The 27166-nt window shown below is 41.1% G+C and overlaps 3 protein-coding genes and 1 long non-coding RNA gene across 10 annotated transcripts in view; 2 read left to right on the top strand and 2 right to left on the bottom strand.

The window, feature by feature from the left end:
* Positions 1–7855, top strand: part of SGK3 (serum/glucocorticoid regulated kinase family member 3) — a 62183-nt gene extending 54328 nt beyond the window's left edge. For all 5 annotated transcript variants that reach the window (XM_051609844.1, XM_051609846.1, XM_051609848.1 and 2 more), the window contains exons 11-17: positions 44–156; positions 1447–1483; positions 1597–1683; positions 3204–3299; positions 4110–4265; positions 5347–5436; positions 6477–7855. In XM_051609844.1, coding sequence (XP_051465804.1) covers positions 44–156; positions 1447–1483; positions 1597–1683; positions 3204–3299; positions 4110–4265; positions 5347–5436; positions 6477–6647 — 750 coding nt within the window. In that variant the 3' untranslated portion in view covers positions 6648–7855. The remainder of the gene's footprint in view (positions 1–43; positions 157–1446; positions 1484–1596; positions 1684–3203; positions 3300–4109; positions 4266–5346; positions 5437–6476) is intronic.
* A 546-nt stretch (positions 7856–8401) lies between these two features.
* The window catches only part of ARFGEF1 (ADP ribosylation factor guanine nucleotide exchange factor 1), a 235950-nt gene continuing 217185 nt past the window's right edge, over positions 8402–27166 (bottom strand). The window contains exon 36 of the mRNA XM_051609824.1: positions 8402–9090. Coding sequence (XP_051465784.1) covers positions 8998–9090 — 93 coding nt within the window. The 3' untranslated portion in view covers positions 8402–8997. The remainder of the gene's footprint in view (positions 9091–27166) is intronic.
* LOC127380617 (uncharacterized) lies at positions 9099–25381 on the bottom strand. Of its 3 annotated transcripts, XR_007888538.1 has the most exons (8): positions 25306–25381; positions 23875–23909; positions 23641–23758; positions 22702–22806; positions 12401–17237; positions 10986–11143; positions 10070–10401; positions 9099–9528 (listed from the first exon to the last, which is right to left on the bottom strand). It is a non-coding gene; the product is annotated as an uncharacterized LOC127380617 (long non-coding RNA). The 3 variants fall into 3 exon arrangements; XR_007888539.1 differs by lacking the exon at positions 12401–17237; XR_007888537.1 differs by lacking the exons at positions 9099–9528; positions 10070–10401; positions 10986–11143; positions 12401–17237 and adding an exon at positions 21810–22164.
* MCMDC2 (minichromosome maintenance domain containing 2) lies at positions 11081–20322 on the top strand. Its single transcript, XM_051609856.1, has 14 exons — positions 11081–11180; positions 11263–11393; positions 11561–11620; positions 11920–12115; positions 13031–13153; positions 13355–13462; positions 14522–14650; positions 15045–15276; positions 17020–17225; positions 17548–17714; positions 18086–18262; positions 18788–18930; positions 19524–19633; positions 20119–20322. Exons 1-14 carry the CDS (start codon positions 11081–11083, stop codon positions 20277–20279), a joined length of 2043 nt encoding a protein of 680 aa, XP_051465816.1. The 3' UTR covers positions 20280–20322.

Raw genomic sequence — 27166 nt, forward strand, 5'->3', positions numbered from 1 at the left:
CCTGCTTTTTTGTGTGTAATATTCACTGTTTTCATATTTACAGCTGTTCTTTCACTTACAAAGAGAACGTTCCTTTCCTGAGCACAGAGCCAGATTTTATGCTGCTGAAATAGCCAGTGCACTGGGCTACTTACACTCCATAAATATAGTGTACAGGTATGTTTCTGAAATGTATCCTTGTCCTGCAGAAGTTCAAAATAGGAGAAATTACTGAATAAAAACACACTAATGAAGTTACCTTATGGGAAACTCCAACATGGTGGTAAATACGTATTTTTTGGTGGTAAATAGTTTTTTAGTTCACCAAGTTGAGTGGAGAAGTAGACATTCCAGAAGGGAGAGCCACTTTCCAAGGAGGACCTGGGCAAGCTGGAAGAAGAGTGGGATAACAAGAACCTTAAGGACTTCAGCAGGGACAAGTGTAAGGACTTGCATCTGGGAAAACAACCCAGGAGTGCAGCTCAGACTGGGGTTCACCTCTCTGGAGAGTAGCTCCAGAAAGGGACGCTGGGGTCTTGGTAGACAACAGACTCAGTACAAGTGACCAGTGTGTTGCAGCAGCAGAGAAAGCCAAGATGCTGGGTTGCATCAACAAGGGCATCACCAGCAGAGAGAAGTTATCATCCCACCCAGCACTTGTCAGGCCACACCTGCGATACTGTGTTCAGTTCTGGTCCCCTCTATATGAAAAAACCTGTGGACAGCCTGGAGAGGGTCTGGAGAAGGACCACTAGGATGATCAAAGGAATGGGCAGTCTGATGTATGAGGAAAGGCTGAGAGAACTGGGTTTGTTCAGCCTGGAGAAAAGAAGGCTTAGGGGAGACTTTATTGCCCTGTTCCAGGACTTAAAGGGTGGCCACCAAGAAGATGGAGACTCCGTTTCTACAAGGAGTCACATGGAAAAAACTAGGGGTAATGAGTAGAGTTACCCCTGAGGAGATCCTAATTGGATATCGGAAGAAAACTGTTCAAATGAGAGCAATTGGACATTTGAATAATCTCCCCAGGGAAGTGGTGTATTCCTCAAAACTGGAAATTTTTACGATTCATCTTGACAAGATGCTGGGCCCATCTCATCTGAACCATGTTTCTACCTAGGAAGGTTGGACCAGGTGGCACTTGAGGTCCCTTCCAACTTGGTATTCTATAATTCTGTGATAACAATTTAGAAATAATAGAACGGTTTGGGTTGGAAGGGACCTTAAAGATCATCTAGTTCCAACTCTGCATGAGCAGGGACACCACCCACTAGACCAGCTCAAAGCCTCATCCAACCTGGCCTTGAACACTGCCAGGGAGGGGGCATCCACAACCTCCCTGGGCAACCTGTTCCAGGTTTTCACCAAAACTTGCTGCTTACAACTGGAAAATAAAAGTCCTTGCCTCTGAAGCTCTTGTTTTAGTGACTGCTGTTTTGAATTAATACAGTTGTTTTTTTTAAATAGGGATTTAAAACCAGAAAACATTCTCCTAGATTCGCTAGTAAGTATGCAACATTGTTTTTGTGTTTCTGTGTTCTCTCACAAAATTGACACTTTGGTGTATCCACATGTAGATGATGTTCTGTTTTTAAAATACCACTCTTTCTTAAACAGGGCCATGTTGTGTTGACAGACTTTGGACTGTGTAAAGAAGGGATTGCAACTTCGGATACCACTGCAACTTTTTGTGGCACACCAGAAGTATGTTGACAACTTCCATAGTTTTTTGACTAGTAATTAATGAATGTTGACTATTACTAATATTTGTTTAACTTCAAACATTCCGTCTGGTACTGTTGAATATTTGCATTCTGTCAACAGGCTCTTCCATGAAACCAAGCCAAAGACAAGCTTCCTGCAGACCTGTTCTTTGTCCTTTCTACTAATATAGTGTCACCTACTTATGCCCACATCTCCCTAACTCATCTCTTCCTTCCTCCTTTTTTCCAGCCCTTTTGAAACATTCTATTCCTCCCATGTCTCCAAGCTGCTGGCTAGACACAGTACAGTTAGCTTGTGTAACAGCTACAACAGGTGTGTCAGTATGAAGCTACTTACCATATTCTACCACTGATTTTTAGTAAGTTCATAGGGACTTAATATATGTGAGTCTTGAGCAAATTTTGCATACGTGGGAAACTGAACTTGCTGACTGAGTTTATTCAACTGTTGTCTCTTTTTACTTAGAAAACTAGGCTGGTAAGCTCAGAATCGGGAAGTCTTGAACATATATGAGGAATTTACTGAAATGCTAGGATTAGTGGCTTGATATTTTGATAAACATACTTTACATTATAGAAGAGGCCTTGAAGACAGTGAAGGATGAGTAAGGAATGGTATTAAGCTGAAACATTTGAACTAAAAAAAACAACAGGCAACATATGACAACTTATCCTAGTTATGATCAGAGTAGAAATCCATAAAGCTGAGTGGTAAATGGGAGCTGAAACAATGTTTGTTGAATATTTCAGAAAGTTTAAAGGGCAATATGTAGAACATTGGTAACTGGGTCTGTTTGAGAAAATCCACAGGGGTTTTTTCTTGTGTTCAGAGGCTCAGTCTCTACACTTACCTTGGACTTTCATGTATTGAAGCAATAGAGGATGTTTGAGTTCTTAAAAGTATCAAGACTAAGCATCACAGTTATGTATTAGCCTTTCTATTGAAAGATTTAAATTCAAATCTTTCATGATCCTGTTAAAATGGTAACAATTTTCTCAGTGTTTCTAAATACTGAGTTGAATGACTTAGTGAGTTCCAACCCCTAAAAATCTCAAAGAAGATTTTGGAAGATTAGAAAAAGCTTAAGTAGTTCAAAGTACTTCCTCTGCTGTCCTGGGCAGCATACAGGCTGAGGATGGCAGAATAGGCATGGCTAGTAGCCAGCTTGCTGAGAGGTGTTGCCTCTGCAACAGTGCAGCAATGTACCTGAAGTGTAAAACAAGTTCCATAATAGAGGAGGCAGACTAGTTTGGTGAAACAGTAGTGTGTGAGAAGTATTGTTTTAATTGGGAAAACAAGCTGTCCTGCTTGGTATGTGACCAGGTGGTGACAAAGTATTTGTGAGGTTTATGGAAGGACAAAATAAATACTTTGCAGTCTTACAACTGCTCTAAAATAGCTTTCTTTGAAGGTGTTTACTGTGATAGGACTAAAACCTAGGTTTTACTCTTGCTAGCCTAATGCTCTAAAATAATTTGTTGGGTTTTTTTTAATTTTAGTATCTTGCACCAGAAGTCATTAAAAAGCAGCCGTATGACAACACAGTAGACTGGTGGTGCCTCGGTGCAGTTCTTTATGAAATGCTTTATGGGCTGGTATGTATTTACTATGTTGGGGTTAAGGGCTGGTTCCCTTTGTCTCCCTCTTATGTAAAGTAACCTCGGCATGTTGTTAAAGATGCTAACTTTCACAAAACAGTGAAGTACTCTGCTTAAAAGGATGAGCACCTTGTCTTAACATAGCACCCCTTGTTCTGTCTTGGATTTTGTGTTGCCTCTTGATGTTTAACATTTTGCTTCACAATGAAATGCTGGACATAACTCCAGAGAAAACAAGTAGTCATTACTTTGAGGGAATGTGAGGCTAAACAGGATCAACAGTGATAACACCCACTGAAAAACCCCCAACTTAAAAGAGAAATTTTGCCAAATACTGGAATAAATAAAATGAAAATACTTTTTTTCACTTCAGTCTCGCAAAATATCTCTTAACTTTTCCACTTCTTGATGCAGCATTAAAAGAAAAATCTTACTATGCTGCAGTTTCTCTTATGTTATCACTCCAGTAACAATCTGTTTTGTTAGTTTTCTTGACCTTTATCTGCCACACACGCATACCCCCCTCCCCCCCCCCGGATGTTAAATAGGGAGATAGATTTGGTTTTCTTCTCTCATGTTCTTTCCAGGCAAGTTCAGTGGGAGCTTTGAAGCTGGATGGCATCAGTGGCTACTTAGGAGTGTGAGAACATCTTAGGAGAAAAGGAGGTGGGTGGGGATGGCTGAATTAGAAGTTAGCAGTACATAAGAAGAGGTAGATTTCTCTACTAGCAGTTTGTATGTCTTACAGAATCATATGAAACAAAATGTCTCGTGGCTTAAAAATAATTTACAACTTGTATTTTTTAGCCTCCTTTTTACTGCCGTGATGTTGCCGAGATGTATGAGAATATTCTTCATAAACCCCTAGTTCTGCGGCCAGGAATCAGTCTTACGGCTTGGTCTATCCTGGAAGAACTTTTGGAGAAAGATCGGCAAAGCAGACTTGGAGCAAGGGAAGATTTTGTATGTAATGTCCTAATTTATCAAGCCCTACTAATAAAAAGGGACACTACCAAATTTATGTGCACAGCACAAGTTGAATAGTTGGAGACACAGATTGCTCTATTATATCTGTCTCTGTCTTCCTCCTTTTTATTTCTGCGTTAAAGACACCATTGTGATCAGTCCCTGAAGGCTGTTGGGGTTAGGTGAGGGGTGATTGTTACAGGATATAAACATTTTGAGGTTGGTTGCTGCTGGACCTGCCAGCAAAGGAAACACAATTCCTGGTGTAGTAGCACTAAGGTTGGCTTCACTGTTAGTAGGGAAACTTGGAAATAATCAAAAGAAAAAGCTTTTTCTGGTAATGTCAGTTGAGCTACATGAAAAAGAGTAAGATAGATAAAGAGGAATGCTGTGCAAACAGCAGCTCTTTTTTTTTTCTTTTTTTTCTTTTGCCTTAAAATCATGGCAGGTGTTTTCCCAGTTTAACAGCAAAAACTTGGTTTGCAAGGTGATGTGAGGAAGTATAAATGTCTTCAGAACTGTGCAATGCAAAATTATTTAGAAGGGCTTCTTCCATGCATTAATTGTGAGATCTTCGTAGTCTTCTGTTTGCAGTCTTAACCTTAGGTAGTCTCTTGACCTTATAAGAACTTTTAGACTATGACATTGTACTTTCTCACAGCGTGGAGCCAGATGAAAGGCTGGTAGCATTTGGCATAGCTGTTCGCTGCTTCATTACTGGTAGGCATATTGCAGAGTTGTTGAAGCAGCCACCTCTTGGTGATCTGCTTTACAAAAACTAACAAAGCCTTAAGGCAGGAGCAGAGATACTAACAAAAACACATTCTTGCTTTGTGGTAGACTTCAGGGTGGTTGGTTTTAAGGCTTAAAAGCAAAAAATACAATATTAAAAAGAGACCAGTTTGTAGAGGCAGGCTAATAAATTTTAATTGCTGATTTTTACCAACTAGAACTTTTATTGCAAAGTAAATTGTGAATAAACTGATGAATTGACACCCTTATGTGTAGTCTGAAGTAGTATTTACTGTGATGCTCAGGATTGACTTCTGAGATTTCTAATATTTATTCCTTGTTATAGCTTGAAATTCAAAAACACCCATTCTTTGAATCTCTCAGCTGGACTGATCTTCTTCAGAAGAAGATTCCACCACCATTTAATCCTAATGTGGTATGTACCTGGTGCTGTTTTAGTTCATCCCGACCAAATTTATGCCTTTGAGGGCTCATCTGTTTACAAATAATGTTTTCTCCAGAATGGTGAAGAATGAGAACCCCACAGTGCTGACCTGCCTTTTGAGCAGTCACGCTTCTGAGCAGTGATACTGTATTTTTTTTTCCCTGCTTAAAACTCAGTTTGCCATATCACTGTTTCCTCTGCTCATTCCCGTTTGAAGTACTATCAATATTTGTGGGGTCTGAAGACCTAAGAAGAAAATACAGATAGCCTTTTTACTTTAAGGCTTTCCAAACCACTGATCTCTGTTGGGTTTTTGTGTTGTTTTGTTTTGTAGTTATTGAGCCCTAGTTTGTCCTTCCATCAGTTTAAACTTTGTCCACCTGTGACTGCTTGTCCAAAAACTTGAGGGGTGGGGGGAGAATGTAAGGGAGAGTGGAGTGGAGCAGAATGCAGAAGTGGCTAGGAAGTCCTTCCTGAAGTCTCATCAGAGCATTGCCTTCTGTTGAGCCTACATCTCTTTGGTGAAGAAGTTCAGCTCTTGTCTCTTCTCCGACTAAATATTACTGCACTTTAGTTCTTAGTTTTGTCACTGGAAAGCTGATCTATCATAACAGTACTGTTAAATGTAACACACCCAAAGTATTATTGAAGAGGGAGGGAGAAAGATTATTTGGTGTTGGTTGGTTTGGGGATTTTTTTTTTGAGGGTGTTAATCTGGTTAGAGATGGGTTCCATTTTTGCATCTCCCTAACAGTCATTTAAAAAGAGACATTTCTACATATTTCTAAGTTTATTAGATCGTGAAGTGTGTAGGGTTTGGCCTGAACTCCAACCTAAAAGAAACAAGGAGGCTTTTTGATAACTGTTTTCAGGGATACTGTAGTGTGCTTCCTTACATTTCCTGCACTTAAATAGGAAAGAACAACTTAAAGTACGTAGTCTTAAGAGTTAAATTTGAAATCTAAAGGAGAAGCACAATTTTAAAACACAGTATTAATAGGACAGCTGATCGAGATCTTTCTGTTTTGTAGGTTGGACCAGATGATATTGGGAATTTTGACGCAGTGTTTACAGAAGAAATGGTCCCATACTCAGTTTGCGTTTCTTCCGATTACAACATTGTCAATGCCAGTGTCCTAGAGGCGGATGATGCTTTTGTTGGATTTTCTTATGCACCACCTTCTGAGGACATGTTTTCCTAGGAAGTTAAAAGCCAACAGTGTTTTGGAAGTCTTGGGGTGAACTGAAATGTTAGGGTTATGGACACATTCCAAAATAGTGTAAACAGTGCCTCGTTTTATGTAGGTTTGAAACCTATGAACAACCTTTCTCTGCTGTATAGGAGGAATTTGGGCATTTTGGATGGCTTTATTTAGGGTTTGAACTGTTTGTTCCTGCTGCAGAAAGTATTTTTTAAAAAGTTCAAAAAAGCATTCTCTACATATGTTTTAGGCAAAAACACTGACTGTTCTCAATCCCTTCAAGTTTACATTGATACCTATCTTAAGATTTGGCTGGCACAAACAGCAGCAAATTTAGTAAATCTGTAAATGCTTTTGTACCTATTTACAGTGACTTTGTGCTTGAATTGTAACTATGCAAATTGTCTTTTGTATATCCTGGTTTAAAAAAGGTAAATGTTTTCCTACTTGTATCAGTTTGAAATATGTTAATTTACCTGTCAGCACTTAAATGAGAGTTTAATATAAGTGAAGACTGTTACTCTTAAAGGATTTTTACAGAATGAAAAGTTGGTCAGTGTAAAACTGGATTGTTGCTTGCTGAAGTACCCACTTACTCAGCTTGAGGCATGGGGGAGTACTCAAAGCAAGGATGGAACCAACTAACTGGATTGATGTGATAACATTACTGATCATGTGTTCTACTTTTCTTTCCTCTTTGAGATAAATACGTCTATATTTCACTACATTAGAAATGTTTTTGGTTAAAACTGCTTTTCCAAAGATAAAATATGCAATAATCACTGTTACTTAAAGGCTATCTTGCTTTGACCTTTTGGGGTGGGTAGTTAGGGATCATGCCAAATATTAGGGATTTTTCTCACGGATCTGTAGTTTGAAAAACTAGTATGTTCTAAATTGATTGTTTTTCAGCATTCATAGCTACTTATCTTTGTGTTCCAGTTTGCACCATTTTAAAATCTTCACTTGATATTAGGGGGAGAAAAATGTAGATTTTGCTGGTAATTTAAAAAATGTGAAAAGCTGTTGTATTTCTCATAACATACACGTGTATGGACAAACTGATAATTCTGAACTATTTCTGTTTAAGGAAATTTTTTTTAAACAATGCAAAAATTGACTGCAGTTACAGTGTATAAAGGCCTATCATGGTAGTAGGTTTTTTTTATATATATTACTTGTAAATAACAACTTATTTTTGTCCATTACTTCACAAGTGTTCTGTTTTTTGTTCATACGTACATTCAGTGAAACACCTTGATTTAAGAGAGGTCTGGTAAGACAGTGATGAGTAGCCAGAGTTGAATGATGGATAAATCGAAATTATTTCATGATTCACAAAACAAGAACTAGCTAAGAGAAATGCTATCTCTGTTGCATCAAGATCAGTTAAAATTTCAGAATACTGGGAGAATGAGTGTACCAAATCACAATTCTTTTGAAATTAAATGTTGTGTGAACAGTGGAACTTGAGACAAATGGAAACTAAAACATAATTCCTTTCTTATCTCAGAGAGTATCTCTATAGCATGATCTCCTGCCTGGTGCTCAAGTGTTACTGAGCAGCTGCTATATGAGGTGTTGGCAGGAGTAGCTGGGAAAAAGAAGCAAGAATTTATGACATTGGCATGGAAAAGAGGAAGAGCTGTATTGTTTGTGGGAGCAGACTGGTAGCTTGGTGCTCGTTTTGCATAGTGCTGCTCTTTGAAAATAGCTGTGCAGCTGTTCAGGACAACCTGAGCATCATTTTCCTTTTTTTTTTTTTTTTACTGAATACTTTTGCCTGATGGAGTGAAAAGCAGAAATCGATTCTAAGAAAGGAAGTATCCATTCTTATAGTGAATTTTTACAATGTGTACTGCTGAAATGGTTGTGGGCTACTGTAGCTGCCTTCTCTTTATGGCAAGGAAGCACCTGTAGCTGCTTCCTGCTGCTCCCAGCAAGGGGCAGGAGTACTGGTAGAGAGATGGGAAGGAGAGGGTATAATTTGGAAGTTGTTGCTGTGGGAGCTAGAACCCCTTTAGTTTCTTTCTCTTGTATTTCCAAGATGTCTGTACCTAGCTGCCTGAGCGTCTGAGGGGGTTGGTTCTGTTTTTTTTTTTTCTTTTTATCTTTTTTTGGTCATAAATATGGGGTTTCTTGGGTTTCTTTTTTGTTGAGTTTTGTTTTTTTTTTTTAAAGGCAGTAGTTGAAATTACTTCTGGCAGAGTAGCCTAATCATTGCTTACTAAGCTTTTTCTTCAGCAGGCTCGGCCTTTTTGGCAAAATGTTCACATTGAACATATCACTTGAAATACTTGCGTTCGCTTTTTTTCCTTCTTCTGCAAGTTCATGTTCTGAAATGCCTCTGTCAGGTCAGGGCTTCTGAAGATAACAGGCGATGTGCATCAGGCAGTAAAACCTCACAGTACTTCTGTATCTGGTGCTCTCGTTCTGCATCTCTCTCTGCATTCCATGATGCTGGTTTTCAAAGTAAGGCAGCTGGGTTCAGAGTGTAAGTAGCCCCTTCGCCCACCCTGAGCTGAGAAGGGAAATCTGAAGCACGAGTTGTGGTAAAGCCTGGACAGGAGATGGCTGAGGACCCTACACGGGAGCCAGCTGTGGTACTCCCTGCCTGCTTTGTCAGAGATGTAATACAGAGAGGTAAAGTGTGTCTTTCTGTGACTGACGCCAGGGGTATTTCGCCGGTCGGTAGCAAAAGGGGGTGGGTCGTTCCTCAGCTTCCAGAGGTGCAGCTGGACCCTGCGGGGAGCAGGCCTTTTTTCCTGGTGCTGCGGAAGCACAGGAGCATGTTTTCCTGTCTTGTGGCCTGGGAGGAGGAGAGCGAGAGGCAAGAACACGCTGGACGGAATTAAATGCACAGCACTTGTAACAACACGACCTGAAACAGAACGGAAAAAAGGGGCGTAGAGGCGCTGTCCTGCAGATAGAGACGAGTCTGCAGATCGCTGTCCTGCTGAAGGCAGCGGTTAAACACGCACTGGTTATGAATGAGAGAAAATGGTTTTATGAGCACGGTGCATTTTACTACGCTCTCGGGGCACGACCCTTTCCTAGCGGCCTGCAGAGGCCGCGGCCGCAGCAACGCGGGCCCCGCTCCCGCCAGAACCCGCGCAGAGGCGCGGGGGGTGCCGGGCTGTGCCCCCCGCAGCGCCCGGGAGCGGGTGGCCTGGCCGGGAGGGCAGCACTGGCTCCAGCGGGACGGGCTGCGTTTGCTCCAGCTGAGGCCACGACTGGTGCACAGCGAGCTGGGCCTGGTGTCCTTCCCTTCCCGGCTGGGGAACGCAGGGCCCGGGGACATACAGTGGATCTGTGTTTCTTCAGTCCCTTCTTGCTGAAGATTTCAAGGGATAAAGCAGTAATTATGTAGAACTAATCCTAAAGAAACGGGGGGCGGGGGGAGGGGGAGAGGAAATCCTTACAGTAAATTCTCTTTCAACTTCAGCTGAAGATTTGATCCTTTCAGGCACATCTGCCATCCCGCAGCGTGTAATTCTCAAGACATCGGGGTGTAACGCTGCTGCCATGCGGGTGTTTCACTGGCCTCCAGTCACTCCTCTTCCTGATGTTGAGCTATCTGTCCTCTCAAAGCCAGTTCTGTAAACTCCTGCAGGGGATCTTTCATATGCTATGAGCTTTGCTTCTTTATCAGCCCAGTACTTCTCTGTCTTGTCCTTTACCAGGTAGTGAAGATCTAAGTGGTATTTCATATTGGTCATCTACAGGGAGGACAGAGGACACTGTGGAAGAAAATCTGTAAGACAGTAAAGCAGATACGTATATACAAAATACCGTATTTTTGCTGTAGTAATTCTCCCTCTAAATTCAGACAAGTAAAATTGTAAAGCTGTGGATAATACACAAGGAGAACAGCACTGAAGAGCACGGTCAGCCTCCAAACCAAAACTGTAGTTGGGAAAGCTTTGTCGGTGGGAATCAGAGTTTGTCTCCTGTGTACGTGGATGGAAATGAGTGCTTGCAAGATCAGCACCTGATGTGGGTGCTACAGGAAATAACAGCACAGTAGGAAAGTCAGATTTTAAAAAGGGGAAAGATACTGCCCAGTTTCACAATTTTAACAGCTATGACTGACTTTGCAGATAAGGCAGAGCTTTTGATAGGTTGATTAAATTGATTAAATAACATAGGGGAGCTTAAATTAAATGCAAGCTTTAATTGAAAGGGGTAGGGAATTGGACAGTGAAATACTACCTTGGGAATATAGTATGTGTGCTTCAGCCATTGGAAAGAACTTCCTATTGAATTTTAAAAACCCTCAAAGAATTGCATAGTTTGAAAAAGAAACTTCTAATTTTGTATGGCTTTGTTAATACATACCTTTAATTATTATCATCGTAGCATGGCCAGTTCTAACTTCATTTCTTCACAGTTTATTCCAAAATTTTGAAGAGTGCAAACACCTTTCTTGGAAGATGCATCGTGAAATACAGAAAATGAGGGAAATTGCCCTTGTCTACCTTGACAGAAGTGGTGGCCTGCAGAAATTTGTGCACAATTGCAAAAAATATAATGGTATTACTCAGTCTGTTAAACCGATAAGTAATGTTACACAAATCTCTGTTATTTTTATTTAAGATACTTCTTGCTCCTGCAGACTCAAAACAAAGTTATGCTGTTTATCATTTCATTATTTCAATAAATCCTTCTGACATTGCTGAATTAGATGCAACTCTTGGAAACTACATCCTTCATAATCCCATAGAAGCTGCACAGATTTTTCAGTCGGTAAGTATATATTTATCAACAAGAGCATTCCTACCTGGAAAGGTTGGACTAGATGATACTTGAAGTCCCTTCCAACCTGGCATTCTATGATTCTGCAATTTAAAAGTACATCTTCTATATTTTAACTAGATTTTCCTTTCTAAAATTAAGCTATTTTTCAATCACAGGTATGTTTTGTAGCTATTAAGACATTATCATTAATCGAACAACTGCAGACAGAGGCCCAGGTGAGTCTTCTAAATATGGTGGAGTATTAACAATTATTATTTTTTTATTCACTTTTCAGTGTTCAATTTTTGTTTGGTTGTAGAATTACTTGTAATTGAGAATAGCTGAAAGTCTCATCCAACCATATTACAAGGATTAATATGAGATGTAATTACTCTTACACTTCATATATTTCTGGCATTTTTTCCTAATAGCTGTATAGGTATATCACATTGTGTGTTTGTCCATGTAACTAAAGCAGATTTAAATTTAAAAAAAAATATTATTTTGGTATTAATGGAATTGTGTCTCTTGTTAGATTAGTGTCCTGCTGAAACCAACGCATTTGCCACCTTTACCAAGTTATGTTCTGAGTCTTTCTGCATTTCCCTTTAATTACACATCTCAAAGATTTTATATGTCTGAAGGAATAGCGATTGCAATGGGAACTGTAACAAAATACACACAAGGAGCACGATTTCTTTGCACTGAGGAAACCTGTCCATTTTCTGAAGGTAGTAAAAAAAACAACCAAAAACTATTCCAAGCTTTTTAATAGTTTTGATAACAGAGGTTAAAAACCTAGCATTAAAAAGGGATTTTCCTATGCAGTCTTACCATGCAGACATTCTTGTAATGAGCACAGCATAATTATAAATTGAAAAGAGTGGACCTTGCTGGTGGTTGCTCAGCATTATTAAGTGTTTGGGGAGCATAGCTACACCATCAATCCATTTTCCTAATTCTGAAGATACTTTATATGAGGGAAGATATGTCGCCAATATAATTTAATGAATTACCTGAAAGAAAAAAAGCTAAACTGGTAGAATCACAGTATAAGTGACTGGCAAGAGCTTCTAGCACAGAACAAGTTTGCTTAAATGAGCAGCTGACTTCTGTGGAATTATTTCTTTTAATGTTATTGCTTAAGTTCTTGTATCATTTCAGGATGAGGGTTTAAGTACTTCTAAAGCTGTTTTGTTTGCTTCTTCCTGCAAGAGACCATAAAATTATAAAAGAGAAGCAAAATCCTAAAGTTAGGAGACTGTAGAATGAATCATAATGATGTCTTGGTGTGGACATGCACCTCTAATAATAAATACCCGTATTTCATGTAATTTCCATGCAAGGCAGAAGCAGCAATTGCTTTTTCCCTGGGGCTCAGAAAGCCATGGCTAAGCTGTTCCACGTGGGAATGGGCAGCAGTTAATCCTGCCATCTTGTGGTCGACCTACAATAAACTATCCAGATCACATCAGTGGAAACATAATATATGAACGTATGCTTATATGAACAAACTCATCATAAAACTGGAATTTCACTGCCCAGTATTTTAATAACTTCAGTTCTCAATGGGAAATTTAAAATGGAAGCCATGTCTTCATTTTAAATATTTGGTAAGTTTCATTTTTTTCTTTTTTTATTTTTAGGGTTTAAGTACATAAGAGTGCATCTGCCTGGAGCCACAGAATCTGCCACAGTGAGGAGTGATTTTGTGTGTAGCCTGTGTTCTTCACCACTGCAGGAAGACATGAAATTTAGAGTACTTGGTGGTAGGATCTATGGAGTTTTCTTTTTAGATCTGTTACTTTCCTACTTCTGCTACACAATAAGTAAACAAAGTGGTTAAGTGGAAAAAGCCCCAAAATACACCAGTCATTAAAAGAAAAAAAAAAAATTAAATCCCCCAACAAAACAAAAAAGAGGTACTGTTTTTCACAGAACTAATATTTTCTTTGCCTTTATTTTGAAAGATAAACAAATAGTTGAAATGATTGATGCAAAAGTTCTTAATGCTTTGAAAGGATATTCCAATGATAAATCACATTTCAGGATTCAGACATTTACAGTTTTCCTGAGAGGTAAGCTGAATTTTGGAGTTTTGTCAAGAATGTTTAAAATTAAATTGTAGTAATCCCTTGCATTCCTTATAGGTCTATTTCTCTGGATAAAATGGTGGAAGTCATAATTTATATTGCAGTTCTTTAATAAATACATACATAAATAAAATTATCTAGGTGACTAAACAGTATCCACGGGTGATTGAAGACAGCACATGGCAAAACTCATGTTCCCTTTTAGACCTTCATTTAAACAAAATCTGCTGGCCAGCTCTGCAGTTACCATCTTTTAAATGTAGCTTGTTTTTTCCCCTCCTTTCTTCCTCTTTTGGTCATACTGTTTCGTACTAACATCATGGATGTTTAGCATCCTTCCTCAATCTAGCTGGTTTTTGCTTTTCCATCAGGATTTTTGGCATCTACTACCACTACCTTCCTCTGTAAACATTATTTCTAATGTTAATATTCAACCAAAATCACAACTCACCAACATAGTTACATTTTATCTTAAAAAAAATCAAGCCACCAAACCCACCATTCTAAAGTCTATGAAATTATATTGTTAATTTATTGAAAACTAGATAGAATGATGATGATGATGATAATAATAATAATACAAGGTATGGGTGAGATACTGTGAGTTATGCCTGCATTAAACTTCCACTGGCTTCAGTGGTTCTCCTTTTTCTTGTGTTTTTTTCCTGACGTTTTATCAGACAGTAACTGGTACTGGTGTCACCACGTGTTTCAGAGTAGGAACACACTTGCAAATGACTGTAAATTTTATTTTCTATGCAGAAATAGATGCATCACCCATTTTCTTTATCAGGAATCTACTTTTTCCACACCCCATGTGCCTTCCTTAACTTTTGCACTAATTAATTAGAAGTGTATGCTTAATTTATTTCCAGTCTGCTATGGTGTGGTGGACCTGGCATCCAACTGGTGTTTTCTGCAATTAAATTGAACTGTTCAGAATGTGAAGTTTTCTGGTCCCGTCTTTAAAACTGTTTTAATGCCCTACTACATCTATATGCTTCCCCCCACCTATTTATTTATTTATTTATTTATAATTTCCAGATGAACTAGTCAATACAATGAAAATAGGAAACCACTACAACATTATAGGAATTCCAGCTTGTGTACAAAATGGCTTACAAGCTACAGCATGTATAGAAGTCAACAGTGTACAGCTCTGTAAACCAAACGGTAAGAAAGTTCCATTAAAAATTGACTAAGAGAGTTGGAAAGCCTTCTGGAACAAAATCTTGAGAATTGGTAGTTTTCTATTCTCTAGACACCCACATTATGAAACCACTCTGGGACCTTCCTCTTACAGTAAATACACTTACTGCTATTTGAGAATATCTCCTTTTGCCCACTTTCCATGGATTGGGGAACTACATAATTCATTACTGCAGTTCTTCAACTTCTCTTTCTAACTTCTCCTAGCTGTTGGAAGGTACTTTGAAATGATACATTAAATGAACCTGATGTTTGTTCTTTGTAAGCTTTGTATCAAGACTGGAATGGTGATTTGTTCTACTGTATAAACACAGCTCTCTTATGAAGTGTTTGCTAACCTGTACTTTGTTTTAATTAGGTCCTTCTTTTGTCGGTGACAATTTTAAGTATCTGCTCTCACTGACATCAGGCTCATGCTGGAGGTTTACAGCTATCCTTGCCAATATATTTGCTTCTGAGGTTGTTCCACCAGGCACCTACAATACTCTTAAACTCGCAATATTGCTAAGTCTAGTACAGACATGTGAAAAAGAAAATGCAGATTATCTGGATCTGTTGATTGTGACAAGCGACGTGTTAGTAATTGAAAGGTAAATAGATTCCTTATTTTTCATGTAAATTGAAGTTAAAATAATGAGTATTTTTAAACATAATGGGATCAGTCTTACATGAAAGGCTTAAGAGGCTATTATTTTAAAATAATATACAGGTCTCCGACTTCATAAAAATACAGAATTTTTTTCCTTGGGAAATTATCTCACCAGATAATTTTAGATCAGAACTTCACTAATAAAGCCTCTTAACACTCTTGTAATTATCTCAGTAAGATCTGAATACAAGCAGAGCTCAAACAAAACATGCTTCTCAAATCAGAACTGAAGACTGCTCTGGAAGCTGGCCATGATAAAAGTAAAGGGCTCTGCTGTTCAAATCTTGTGTCACTTGAAGCCTGTTCATCACCACTTCCCAGCTACTAGTTTTCAATTAATAAGCAGTGTGTAAACAGATACTTACATTTTTATCACTCTTTCATAAAAACTATTCTGATGAGGTATCAAAAGTCATGGACATCTTTATACTTAGGTCATAAATCCAAATAAATAAATAAATCCAAATAAATGGTGTTGCCTTTAACAAAATGTTTTTCTGTATTTATGCATTTCATGTATTTTACTCCTTACCACAACTATAAATTATTAACACATATGCACATACACTGCAGAAAAGTACAATATACTCAGCTTTAAATTTACATTAAACAAAATTGCTTCTTCTTCCCCCATCTCAAAACAGGGCTTCATTTTTGGTTTTGGAAAAGATGCTCTCGTGAGAGTTCTCTAGTATTAACTAGTATTTTTTTGTTGTGGAAAAAGAAAACCCTCCTTAATAATTTCAAAATTTAGCTGTAGAAATCAGTTCAAATTTGAAAAAAAAAAAAGTGGGTAGAACTATTTTTTCCCCCAGTTTAAGAGTAAGATTTTCTGAGGGAAATCATAGGAACTCAAGAGTGTTCTGAGAAAAAAAACATCTGTTTAATATTAAAACAATTGTACACTGTAAATGTTGGTCAGTACTGTCATTTGTACTATCTTGCATGTCCACATAGTCTTTTATAGTCAGCAGCCTGTCAGAGTGAGCATTTCCTACATCCTATTTCTATTGGTATGATAGCCTATGTATGAATACTTATTAATTTTAAATAATAATTTTATTCTAATTATTAATAGTAGGTTAATTCACGCTCTGACATGTTAAAATCATTAGGAGCCTTTGATTGTGGAACCAGACAGACAATTTGCAACCTCCTTCTGCCATGTAACATAGTACAGGGGATGAAAAAAATTCTATACCTGCTTTCTCAGAAAGATTTGGGGAAGGAGGGAGAGGAGTGCTGTAACCCAGGAGGCAGAGCTTGCAAGTTCCCAGCCATCTCATTTTTTCCAGTTGGCCAAGATTCCTAATCTGCTACCCTTTTAAATCACTGAAAAAGTTTCTCTAGAATAGGAGTTAACAATATGGTCTTAAATTATAAGACTTCTTTGACTTCCTAGGAATTACTCCTATTATGAACCATGATCTGCCTCATGTGTTAAATCTGTAAGAAATAGTCTTGTTGGTGAGAAAGCCTGGACTTCGACCTTGGAATACGAAGTTACTTTAAACATTTTGACACTGGTTTTATGTTACGGGAGTCGTTGGCTGTTTTGTTTTCTAAGTTGAGTCTTAATATATATATATGCATACCATTATGAAGTGTCTAGTATTATTTAAGTCTTTAATAAATGAACAGTAATTTAACAATTTATGACTGACAGAATTATTTAATCCTCTAGGCTTCTGAATTACAGCATATGTCTTCTGCCTCGTGGCATACGACACCCACCTTCTAGTGAGATTTTTCCTTCTGTGTCCAAAGATAAACATGGAACTGGAAGTGCTACTATTCACGCTTGCAGTGCTGTGCTGGCTAAGGGTGGTATCTGTTACATAGGAGACTTATCTTCACATAAGAAGGATAAACTTGACCATCTGCAGTCTGGTAATCTCACACCTAGTAACAAATGAGGGGACAGAACAAAACAAACATGCACATTCGTGGCTAGGTTTGTTTCCTGGCTTACGGCTCTCAAATGCTGGGAAACTCTAGAAGCTATTTTTAACCAGTCTGTGTAATAAAGAAGGACAAAAGAGCCAAGATCCTGTGAGCTTAGATTTGTTACGCAGGCCACACTAGAGAGATCCATTGATCATGACAATTCAGTGAAATACAAAATCCTGCCTAGTTTCACAGATTGTGTGGGACTAGAAATTATCATTAAATTAGATGAAATACGGAACTGACATATTTTATCCTGTCCTAGTGCTAGAAAGCAGAATGGCAACAGTATTCATTCCTGGGAAGAAGTATGGAGAAGATGCTGACCAGCAAGTTACCATTTCAGTTCAGACCAATTTTTGGTCTTTCGTAGATGTGAGTTCTTCCTCAAAGAAACATATACAAAAGGATAACTTTTTAATTGGACAAATGGTAAGGCACATGGCTTGTTAAAACAGGAACTGTACTACAGCAGTCATTTGTGTTTACAGTTATTTCAACTTCTGAAAGAATGAAAACAATCAAATTTGCTATTATTTTCCAAAAAGTCAGCAGTGACTTTTAATCAATTATCTTCTAAAACCAGCTAGTTTTCCAAAAGTAGGTATAATTTATTTTGTTCAGAATACCTTTTGGCAGCTACTAGTGAAACAAAATTTTACTGCATATGTTACAGTTAATCCATTAGATAATCTTGCAGGACTCAGTATATATGAATATTGAACATTTCAGATTGAAAAAAAATCTGCAACATTTATACAAGTCAAAGGTAGTAATTTTCTCTCATTGGGTCTTTTCTTTAGGACACAAGTTTGATTCCACCTAACCTTCTAGATGGTTTTGGGCTTTTGATATACAATGAGTTTCCCTCATATCAACTGTCTTCTCCTCTTGTGCATCATATATTGAAAAAAGCCATTAGGCCTGAAGCCATGCTGTACAAAGTCTCACAGCAGTTCAGAATGCAGGATTATGAGGAGGTAACAGATACTAACCAGTAATTTAGAAATGCATTATACTTGGAATTATGGTATTTCTGGAATCAGAAGGTTCTGTCTGCACATTCCTATTGCATATTTTTAAACCTCTTAATGCTCACTTCCTACCCTTTTTCCCCACCCTATTCCAGGAGCAGAAACAGCATCATTGATCAAAATAGCTTTTGTTCTTTAAAAGGGCCGTTGTAATAAAATTTATCTTCTTTCTGAAAAACATACTTGGTTAACATTCATATAAGAACAGATCTCCAATACTTCTTTTGACAAGAATAGTTTACAATCAGAAGTTAATATTCCATTTTAAATAAACTGTAAGTATCTCTATTATAATTAACAGATTATTCTGTTTAGTGTCCAAGATACAATGTGTAGCTGAATAGTGACACCTGTCTTTATAAAGCATAGTGCCCAAACTAGAATACTATGACACTGGTGTTTTAAAAAGCATGAAAAATGCAAATTCTTTATTTTTCAGTTAAATATTTAAAATTTATATCCTCTCTTTAGTTTATTTTGTTTGCTAAGAATCTTCATGTCGAACTAAGTTCAGAAGCAGAGCACCTCATTCAGGGCTACTATCTTGCAAGTCGCAGGGTGAGAAGAGATTCTACTCATGGATCAACATTATCAGCATCTGCACTAAAAATTCTGTATGTCCTGCTTTTCACAGTAAAGGAAACATACCTATGTTTCAGTTAGAAATTGTGCCAACCTGCTCAAGAGCTTGCACGACTCTCAAGTTTTCAAAAGTTCAAGCTAAAGAATTGTATTCACCATTTGTGAATGCCATTTGCTTTATATATTGATGTTGCAAAAAAGTTTCAAGAACTTTGCTAGGAGAAAAGCCAGTTATTTAAGAAACAATTACCACTATTAAAGCTATCTAGAAAAACAAAAATGGTATTTAAATTATCACAGCTTTGTATAATGGAAACAAAAAAAGTAGTAACTGTAGATAATATGCCAAGTTCCACTGCTTTCACAGAATTACAGAATTAATGAGTCTGGAAAAGACCTCCGAGATCATCAAGTCCAGCCTATCTTTTTGTAGCACCAGAAAGTCGTGCATAGTAATACATACTTTGCGAGTGACAGGTGCATTTGTGGGAAGTTTACACAGCTGAAGTGTGGAAAAAACCCTCATGTAAACTTTCAATTGATAGAAGTGCTTCAAACAGGACAATACATATGGCACTGACATCTGCAGTATGCTACTTCTGACATGCTTATATTCATCTCTTAGGATTTCACTGTCTAAGGCTCACACTAAACTGAGCTTAAGAAGGTATGTGCTGGAGGAAGACGCACTGATTGCCATCCTGTTATTTGAATCATCTCTTACCCTAAAACATGGTAAATAACGTAACTCGGTCTCCGGTTTTTGTATTTTGGCAGTTTGAAAAAGTTTCTGTCAATTGATTGAAATAAGTGATTCCATTTCAAATCGAAGTCCAGAATTTCCACCACTGAAGACTGCTATAAGGAAAGTCTTTCAGTTGACTTTCCTGCCCAGCCTCAATGCTGTGCACAGCTGTCCCAGGCCAGCACCCAGCCTCCATCCTTACACCACTGGTTTACATGAGCTACTGCTCCTCTAACACTGGTCCAGGTTAAGCTAAAGACAGATTGCTCCTTCCTGGGGAAACACAAGACAAGGGCTGAGGTGTTTGTTTGTTCACACACAAATTTGGCAGTAAGACAAGAATTATGACATAACACAATAATACAGTCTTGTATGTTGCTGTTTTTAAGTACTCTGTGTCACAGCTTTTTTTCCTTCAAGGTCTGGCCAAGATACCAAGTCTTCCAGCCTAAGTCTTGATCTCTTCTTTGCTTAGGCAAGTCTGCATTATGCATACCACCAAATCCTGTCTTTCCATGTGACCTCAGTGATGAAAACTCCCTGCAACAGAGAGACAGTTACCTAATGCAGTGTCACCATCAACTGCTGCAGTTTATTGGTGCATATGGCCCAGGAATTCCCACTAATGAACAATGAAAACACCACTCTACTTTGGCTTTTTGAGATACTGCAGTTAGAAATGCACAACTAATAGTTTTTATTATTTTTGTAAGACAGTTGGCTGCTGTTTTGCTAAGGAATAAAGCATAGCAGGAGTGGTCTTCAGCCTGGGAGGCCATGGCTTCAGAATAAAGCCACAACCAAAACTTACCTTCCCGGCTACCACTGTTAGTCCACAGTTAAGTGACAGGAATAAAACAGGGTTTTTAGTAAGACTACAACTAACAACTAAACCAGGAGTCTAGAACGTTCCAACTACTCTGTGCATTTCAGTTAACTCTGTACAGTTTTACTTGTTGCTTCTTTTCAAATATATCACCCCATGAGGATGAAATAGTTTTAAGTACATTAAAACTCTTTTTCCTGAAATAAGCAAACTTTCTTTCATTATTGCTCACATTCTAAAAGGTATGATCTATCACCATACTGCTTGATACTCTTAGTTTTACATCGTAGCAACATAATATTAGATCAGGATGCCAGCATGCCCCTGCAATCTGAAAAACAAAAACCAAAACAAAAAACCCACACAGCAAAACCCTACACTACTTCACATTACTTTATGTAGACTGCAGGGAATAGTTGAACCCTATAGGAAAGTGGAAAAAATGCTAGAAAACAACCCGATAGGTAGGCAGCTCAGTGAGTTCACAGAATCCTAGGGGTTGGAAGGGACCTCAAAAGATCATCTAGTCCAACCCCCCTGCCAGAGCAGGGTCATCTAGAGCACATCACATAGGAATATGTCCAGGTGGGTTTTGAATGTCTCCAGAGAAGGAGACTCCACAGCCTCTCTGGGCAGCCTGTTCCAGTGCTCTGTCACTCTCACATTAAAGAAGTTCTTCCTGATATTCACATGGAACCTCCTATGCTCCAGTTTGGATCCATTGCCCCTTGTCCTATCACTGGTAATCACTGAGAAAAGCCTGGCTCTGTCCTCCTGACACTCGCCCTTAACATATTTGTAAACTTTGATGAGGTCACCCCTCAGTCTCCTCTTCTCCAAGCTCAAGAGACCCAGCTCCCTCAGCCTTTCCTCATAAGGGAGATGTTCCACTCCCTACATCACCTTTGTGGCTCTGCACTGGACGCTTTCAAGCAGTTCCCTGTCCTTCTTGAACGGAGGGGCCCAGAACTGGACACAATATTCCAGATGTGGTCTCACCAAGGCAGAACAGAGGGGGGTAATTCAACACTACCTCACTGTAAAACCAAGTGTAAAGAGTGGTGTGGTAGAAGATGAGGTGACTGAGCTACAGTATGCTTCTCCAGCTATATATTTTATCTTCCTAGTAAGGATATAGCAGTAGACATAACACTGATCAAGTTTTTCATCCCAGAGGTCCATGTTAAAATAAAAACAAAACACAGCAGAAAAAATGTGCAGACTTCCTGTCAAATCTGGACAAGATGCATACCAAAGGCTTGGTGTGCCTCCTACCCAAGATGTCATCCAGCAGGATGGTGGTGTTGCTGCTCGCACTGCCTCAACAAAAAACTAGTTGCTGAAAACAGAAATCCAAGATTTTATTCATACACACACTGCCTTGGAGATAAGCTGCCACCATTAACACAAAACACTCTCACCTAGACAAGATGACTCAAGTGTATTTTAACCCCAAATTTATTCAATTTTGTTTAATTTATTTGGAACACTTAAATATTCATATCAAGTTCTAAGAGTGTCCACAAGGCCACTTCCCTTTGACACTGTGACCTGAACTTCACTTGAGGGTTATTCTCACACTTCCTACTCCTCTGCCTTACTAGTGACTCAAGCACTATTTCTGAGGAGCAGGAAGGGCCATGAAAGCATTTCCAAGTGCATCAGAACTCCTCATTTCAGGCTGCTGTTTTCAAGCTAAAAAATAATAAAAAAAACAACATTTCAAAATAAGTCCATTTTCTATTTGCTTCATCACTCTTATACAAAGTTATTTACTTTACTGGCATTTCAGAATCAAAGATACACATCAAAAACCAGTCAGATGGGTAAACGGCAAAGGGTTCATCATTATGCCAGCAAAATTACTTCTAATACAGACTTAAATAGAATTCCTTCAGAAATCACTATTTTTGACAAGCCATATCAAGCAATATATATCCTTAGAAAAAAAAAAAATCTGCCAAAGACCACAACTTCTTATCTTTACATCTCCCTGGCTTCTCCTGTGAAGTTTCAGGCCAAAATGAGAAAGACAGGCAGAAGTACCACAAGTCAAGGGCAGCAAAGTCAGTCAGTAGTTCCAGAGTGTCCTTGACTAACAGGCCACAGGTTTGGCTGATAGAAACCAGCACAAAACAGCAGCAAACACGGGCAGCACAGGCCTTCCCCAGCCACCAGGGCAGCTCACTAGAGCCTGAGTACTGCAGTGCCACCACAAGAAAAGCAGCTTACCTTCTGAAGCACCCAGACCTCCTGAAGGGGATGGAGCCTACTGTTGGCTGTACGTGCAGACACAAAGCTCCCAAAACAGCAGAAGGGCATCTGATGTCATAGCACCTTGAAAAGAATAAATAAAATCAGAAATGATGGTAGCAAACCAAACTGGAGAAACCCTACTAGTTAGCTGGCACATCAGATCCAACATTGCTCATCACAAGATTCAGTTGGGTAAACGGCAAAGAGTCATCATCATAATGCCAGCAAGAAGCTTCCTTCCTCTGGTAGGACTCCTGTAATTTTTTCCAGGGATCTAACACAAGGGGATGTGTCAAGTTTGTCTCCAAAGATGCACTTCTATAAATCAAAGTAGAACCTTGTTTTTCACTGTTTAGCACAGAATGATTCAGCATAGCTAGGAACAAGAGAAAAAAACCACTCTCTGTAGGCTCAAAACCACAGGCCCCTCCCTGTTATTACATTCAAGACTTAGATGTCAAATATCTTTCTAGAGCTGAAGTTTACTGCCATAGCCACCATTCCCTTTGGAATACATTCCAAGAGAAATGCCTGCAGGGCTAGTGATTTGAACACACTGTTCTTCACTGTAGTCACTTCCAGATAGCATCTGTTAATTCTTCAAAGCAGAAGTCTTGATTCTTTCCCCAGTTAAAATCTAGATGCTCTGATACCATTACAAAACTCTGCCCTCTTGATTCCTTCAGCATTTTTGGATGGCACCTGCTTTGTTCTTGGCAGCAAGCCTTGCAAGTTTTATAGCTGTAGTAATATCTATTGTTAGAATTTCAGCCTCTTCACCCTACAAGCCAACAAGCCTTTCCTCCTTGTTCCATCTCTAAGAGAATTTACAAGCCATAAAACAACATTCAGAAATCAAATCTAGATTTCAGGAGGCTTCCCTCAACATTTTGAAGCACAGTAAGAAATACTTACTTCAGTAGTTCCAGATTTCATGTGATGCCTTCCTGCTTGCAAGATAACAGCATGGTGGAGTCCAGATCAAAGATCCACAAAGCCAGTAACAAAGTCATCTCTTCACTTCACTTGCTGCCTGCAACAATGACAAGAGACAAAAAATGTCTGATTCAGAGAACTCCACTGCTGAGCCAGCAGCAGAAAGCATCAACCTTTCCTTGAGGAAAGTAAGGCAGTCAAAGAAATACCAACCTTCTGCACAACCTTCTTGCTGGCTTTATCATTCCCTGGGGAGAAAAGTACAGACACAAGTCAGCCTAGATCAAGGGTAAGCAGAGACAGAACTATTTTACCTAAGGCAAGTTCCAGGATGAAAAATAACTGATGGCAGGACTCTTACACTGCTCCTAACAAACAGCCATTGCTGAGGAGCAGGTACAGCCTTTAACTCTAGGTGACATGCTGCACCCTGGGGAACATGGCGACATGTTTTCCTGCCAGTTGAAATAAGGTCAGCACTGGCACTGTGGTCCTGGCAGAAGAGCATTATTGTGGAGACTGCCAAAACCCCTGGAGTCCTGTCCCTGTCGGAACCCACCACTTGGGATCTGTGCCTGCAACCCAGAAAGGGCACGAGCAGGGTCACCATACAACACTTGCCAAATTCCCCACAGGGAAGAAAAAAAAAAAAAGGCAATTCATCTTCAGAATTAGGACATGCGTTTGCCAGAAGTGATTTATCAGCAAGCCCAGGTCTCTCTGGGTGTCCGACCTGTCACTCCTTTGAAGACCTGATGAACCAAGGGGTAACTCAAAGCAACCCCCCCAGCTCGCCAGTGAAGCGGCCCACGCTAACGAGGTCCCTCTCAGTCCCACAAGACACACGCAGGTCCCTGGAAAGCCTGCGTGGCTAGTGAGCGTCAGCTGAGCCAGTCCCCCGGCTCCCGGGCTCAGCCTCGGCAGGGCCGGGCTCCCGGCAGCCGGGCCGTCGCACGGCTCCCGCAGCACAGGGGGGTTCCCGCAGCACGGGGGGGTTCCCGCAGCACGGGGGGGTTCCCGCAGCACGGGGGGGGCGGCTCCCGCAGCACGGGGGGGGCGGCTCCCGCAGCACGGGGGGGGCGGCTCCCGCAGCACCGGGGGGGGCGGCTCCCGCAGCACCGGGGGGGGCGGCTCCCGCAGCACCGGGGGGGGCGGCTCCCGCAGCACCGGGGGGGGCGGCTCCCGCAGCACCGGGGGGGGGGGGGGGGGGGGGGGGGGGGGCGGCTCCCGCCTCCCGCGCAGGCAGGGCCAGCACCTCCTCCCGTCAGCTCGGGAGATTATTCGCTGCTTTGAGCTGCCAGAACTCGGATTTCTGACGCGGCAAAGGTTATTCCCAATTCCTCTGAAAAGCCAAAGCTGGGAACCGCTCCGCTGCTCCGACCGGCCCCGCACGGCCCGAGGCGCCGCTGCCCTGAGGCGGCACGGCCGGCCCGTCCCAGGCCGCTCCCGCTGCCCCGCACGGTGCCTGGGGCCCCGCTCCCGCAGCTGCCGCGCCGCACCGCGCACGGCCCGGCCGGCACACGGCACCGGCGGCGAGCGGGGCCCCGCCCCCACGGCCACCCCCGCCGACCAGCGCCCGCGGCTCCCACAAGCGCCGGCCCGGCCCGGCCCGGCCCCACCACACGCCGCCCCCCCCCCGCCTACCGGGCGCAGCTGCCCCGGAGGCCCCGGCCCGCCCCGGGGGCCGCGGGCGCGCGGAAGGGGCGAGCGGGGCGGCGGGAGCCCCTTAAATAGGCCGCGCGCCAGGGGGGCGGGGCGGGCGCGTGCCGGAGCGGCGCTTTCCGGCGGGGCGGGGCGGGGCCCGGGCCGCGCGCGCCGCGAGCGCCCGGCAGGGCGGGAATCCTGGGGCGGCCGCGGGGGCCGGGGCGGGAGGAGCCGCAGCCGCGGGGGGCGCGGGGCTGGGGCTGCGGGCGGGGCCGAGGGTCTGCCTGCCCCTGCCCCCCTGCCCCCCGGCCCCGGGCCCAGGGTCCGTCCCCCCCGGAGGAGCTGGCAGCGACGGGGCGAGTCTGTGTGCGAGGGATCGTGCGGTCGCGGCTTGGCGGGAGGAAGCGGAGGAGTTAATTCCAAGTGGGTTAAGGAAGGGAACGAGACTGCCCGAGGTGGAAGCGCGGTTACTGTGTTTTTGGTGCGTCTGCTGTACAGCCAAGGTTCTTGATAAACCCCGGTGCTTTCAGCCTTAAAACGCTTCTCTTCTCACTGAATAGTCAAGTCCTTTAGAAGTCAAACCCACGGAAAGTTCGTCTTTCGAGTGTCGTCATGTTTCAGTTCGCACAAGCACAATGAATACTTTGTCCTAACGGTCTCTGAGGGAAAGAGGAGTGATTGGCAGGGTACGTGTTACGAAAAAACAACCTATGACTGGAGGGCACAGTATCGCAGTTACAGCTGCTTTTACCAGGAAAAAAAAAACAACTGCACGCAGCAGATTGCGTGTAGCCAGGTTACCTGCGTATAGCCGTGTGCAGTTTTACCAGTCCTGTCCCTCTGAGGGGAAAACCTCTGCTGACAATAACTGGTGCTTGCTAAGGTCTGTGACTCCATGAAAAACAGCCCCTTTGGATAGCAGTGTGTGAATTTCATTCCTAAGCACACGTGCATTTCCAGTGCCGAATGCGAAACTGTGAAGTTGCAGTATACAAGGGTATGAACTGTTCCCAGTAAATGTAACATTAAATCTAAACATTGGGTTTGAAGCAAACAGGTTCAGAGGATCTGTTCTGATCCTGGTGCAAATTTCTGGAAGATGAGAACTTGCACTGGTCAAAGGGAGTGGGCTGCCTAACCTGGTGTCCTGGCTCTGGGAGAAAAGGCACAAAATGTGTCTGAAAAAAATAAAACCCCAATTCATAAATACGGGGGAGTTATTCTCAAGTAAAAAAACTACTGTTGCAGTTCTGCAATTCTTACTGGCCATTAATACATGTATAAAATGCTGCTGAGGCCTTTGCATTGTCATGTGTGTGTCCATCATTTACACCAGCATGGGAACCAAGTAGCTCTGGTGTTTGCTGCCCCATTTCACCAGCTGTCTCCTGAACACAGCACTCTGCCCGTGTTGTAGTAGAAGTCTGAGTACAGATGCTTTCTCCAATAACTTTCCATGGGTTTAATTCTTATTCCTATCATTTTTTCACACTTACTTTGTGAATAAGCAGTCAGAATTATTTCAATTACATTTAGTGGGAAAAACCTTTAAAAAATGGGAGGGTGCATTCCCCCCTCCCCCCTTTTTTTTTATTTCTTGAATTCTGTCCCTTCCAGGTTTATTTAAGAGCCTATGAAGTAACCAGCACCTCTGTGCTACCTAAGAGGATGTAACTGATGCAAAACATCACTGCATTTTGTGTTCTTCCCCTCCCACAATTTCATGTGCATGTTTAACATGCACTTTGCTTTTACTATCAGACTGCTGCTATGCTGCATCAGCTCGAGGTTTGACACTTGACTTCTGGCTGAGATTTTGCCTGTCCTTTATTCCCTGACCTGATGCCACCTATTTAGATCT

Source organism: Apus apus, chromosome 2 (assembly GCF_020740795.1).
Source record: "Apus apus isolate bApuApu2 chromosome 2, bApuApu2.pri.cur, whole genome shotgun sequence".
NCBI lineage: Eukaryota > Metazoa > Chordata > Aves > Apodiformes > Apodidae > Apus > Apus apus.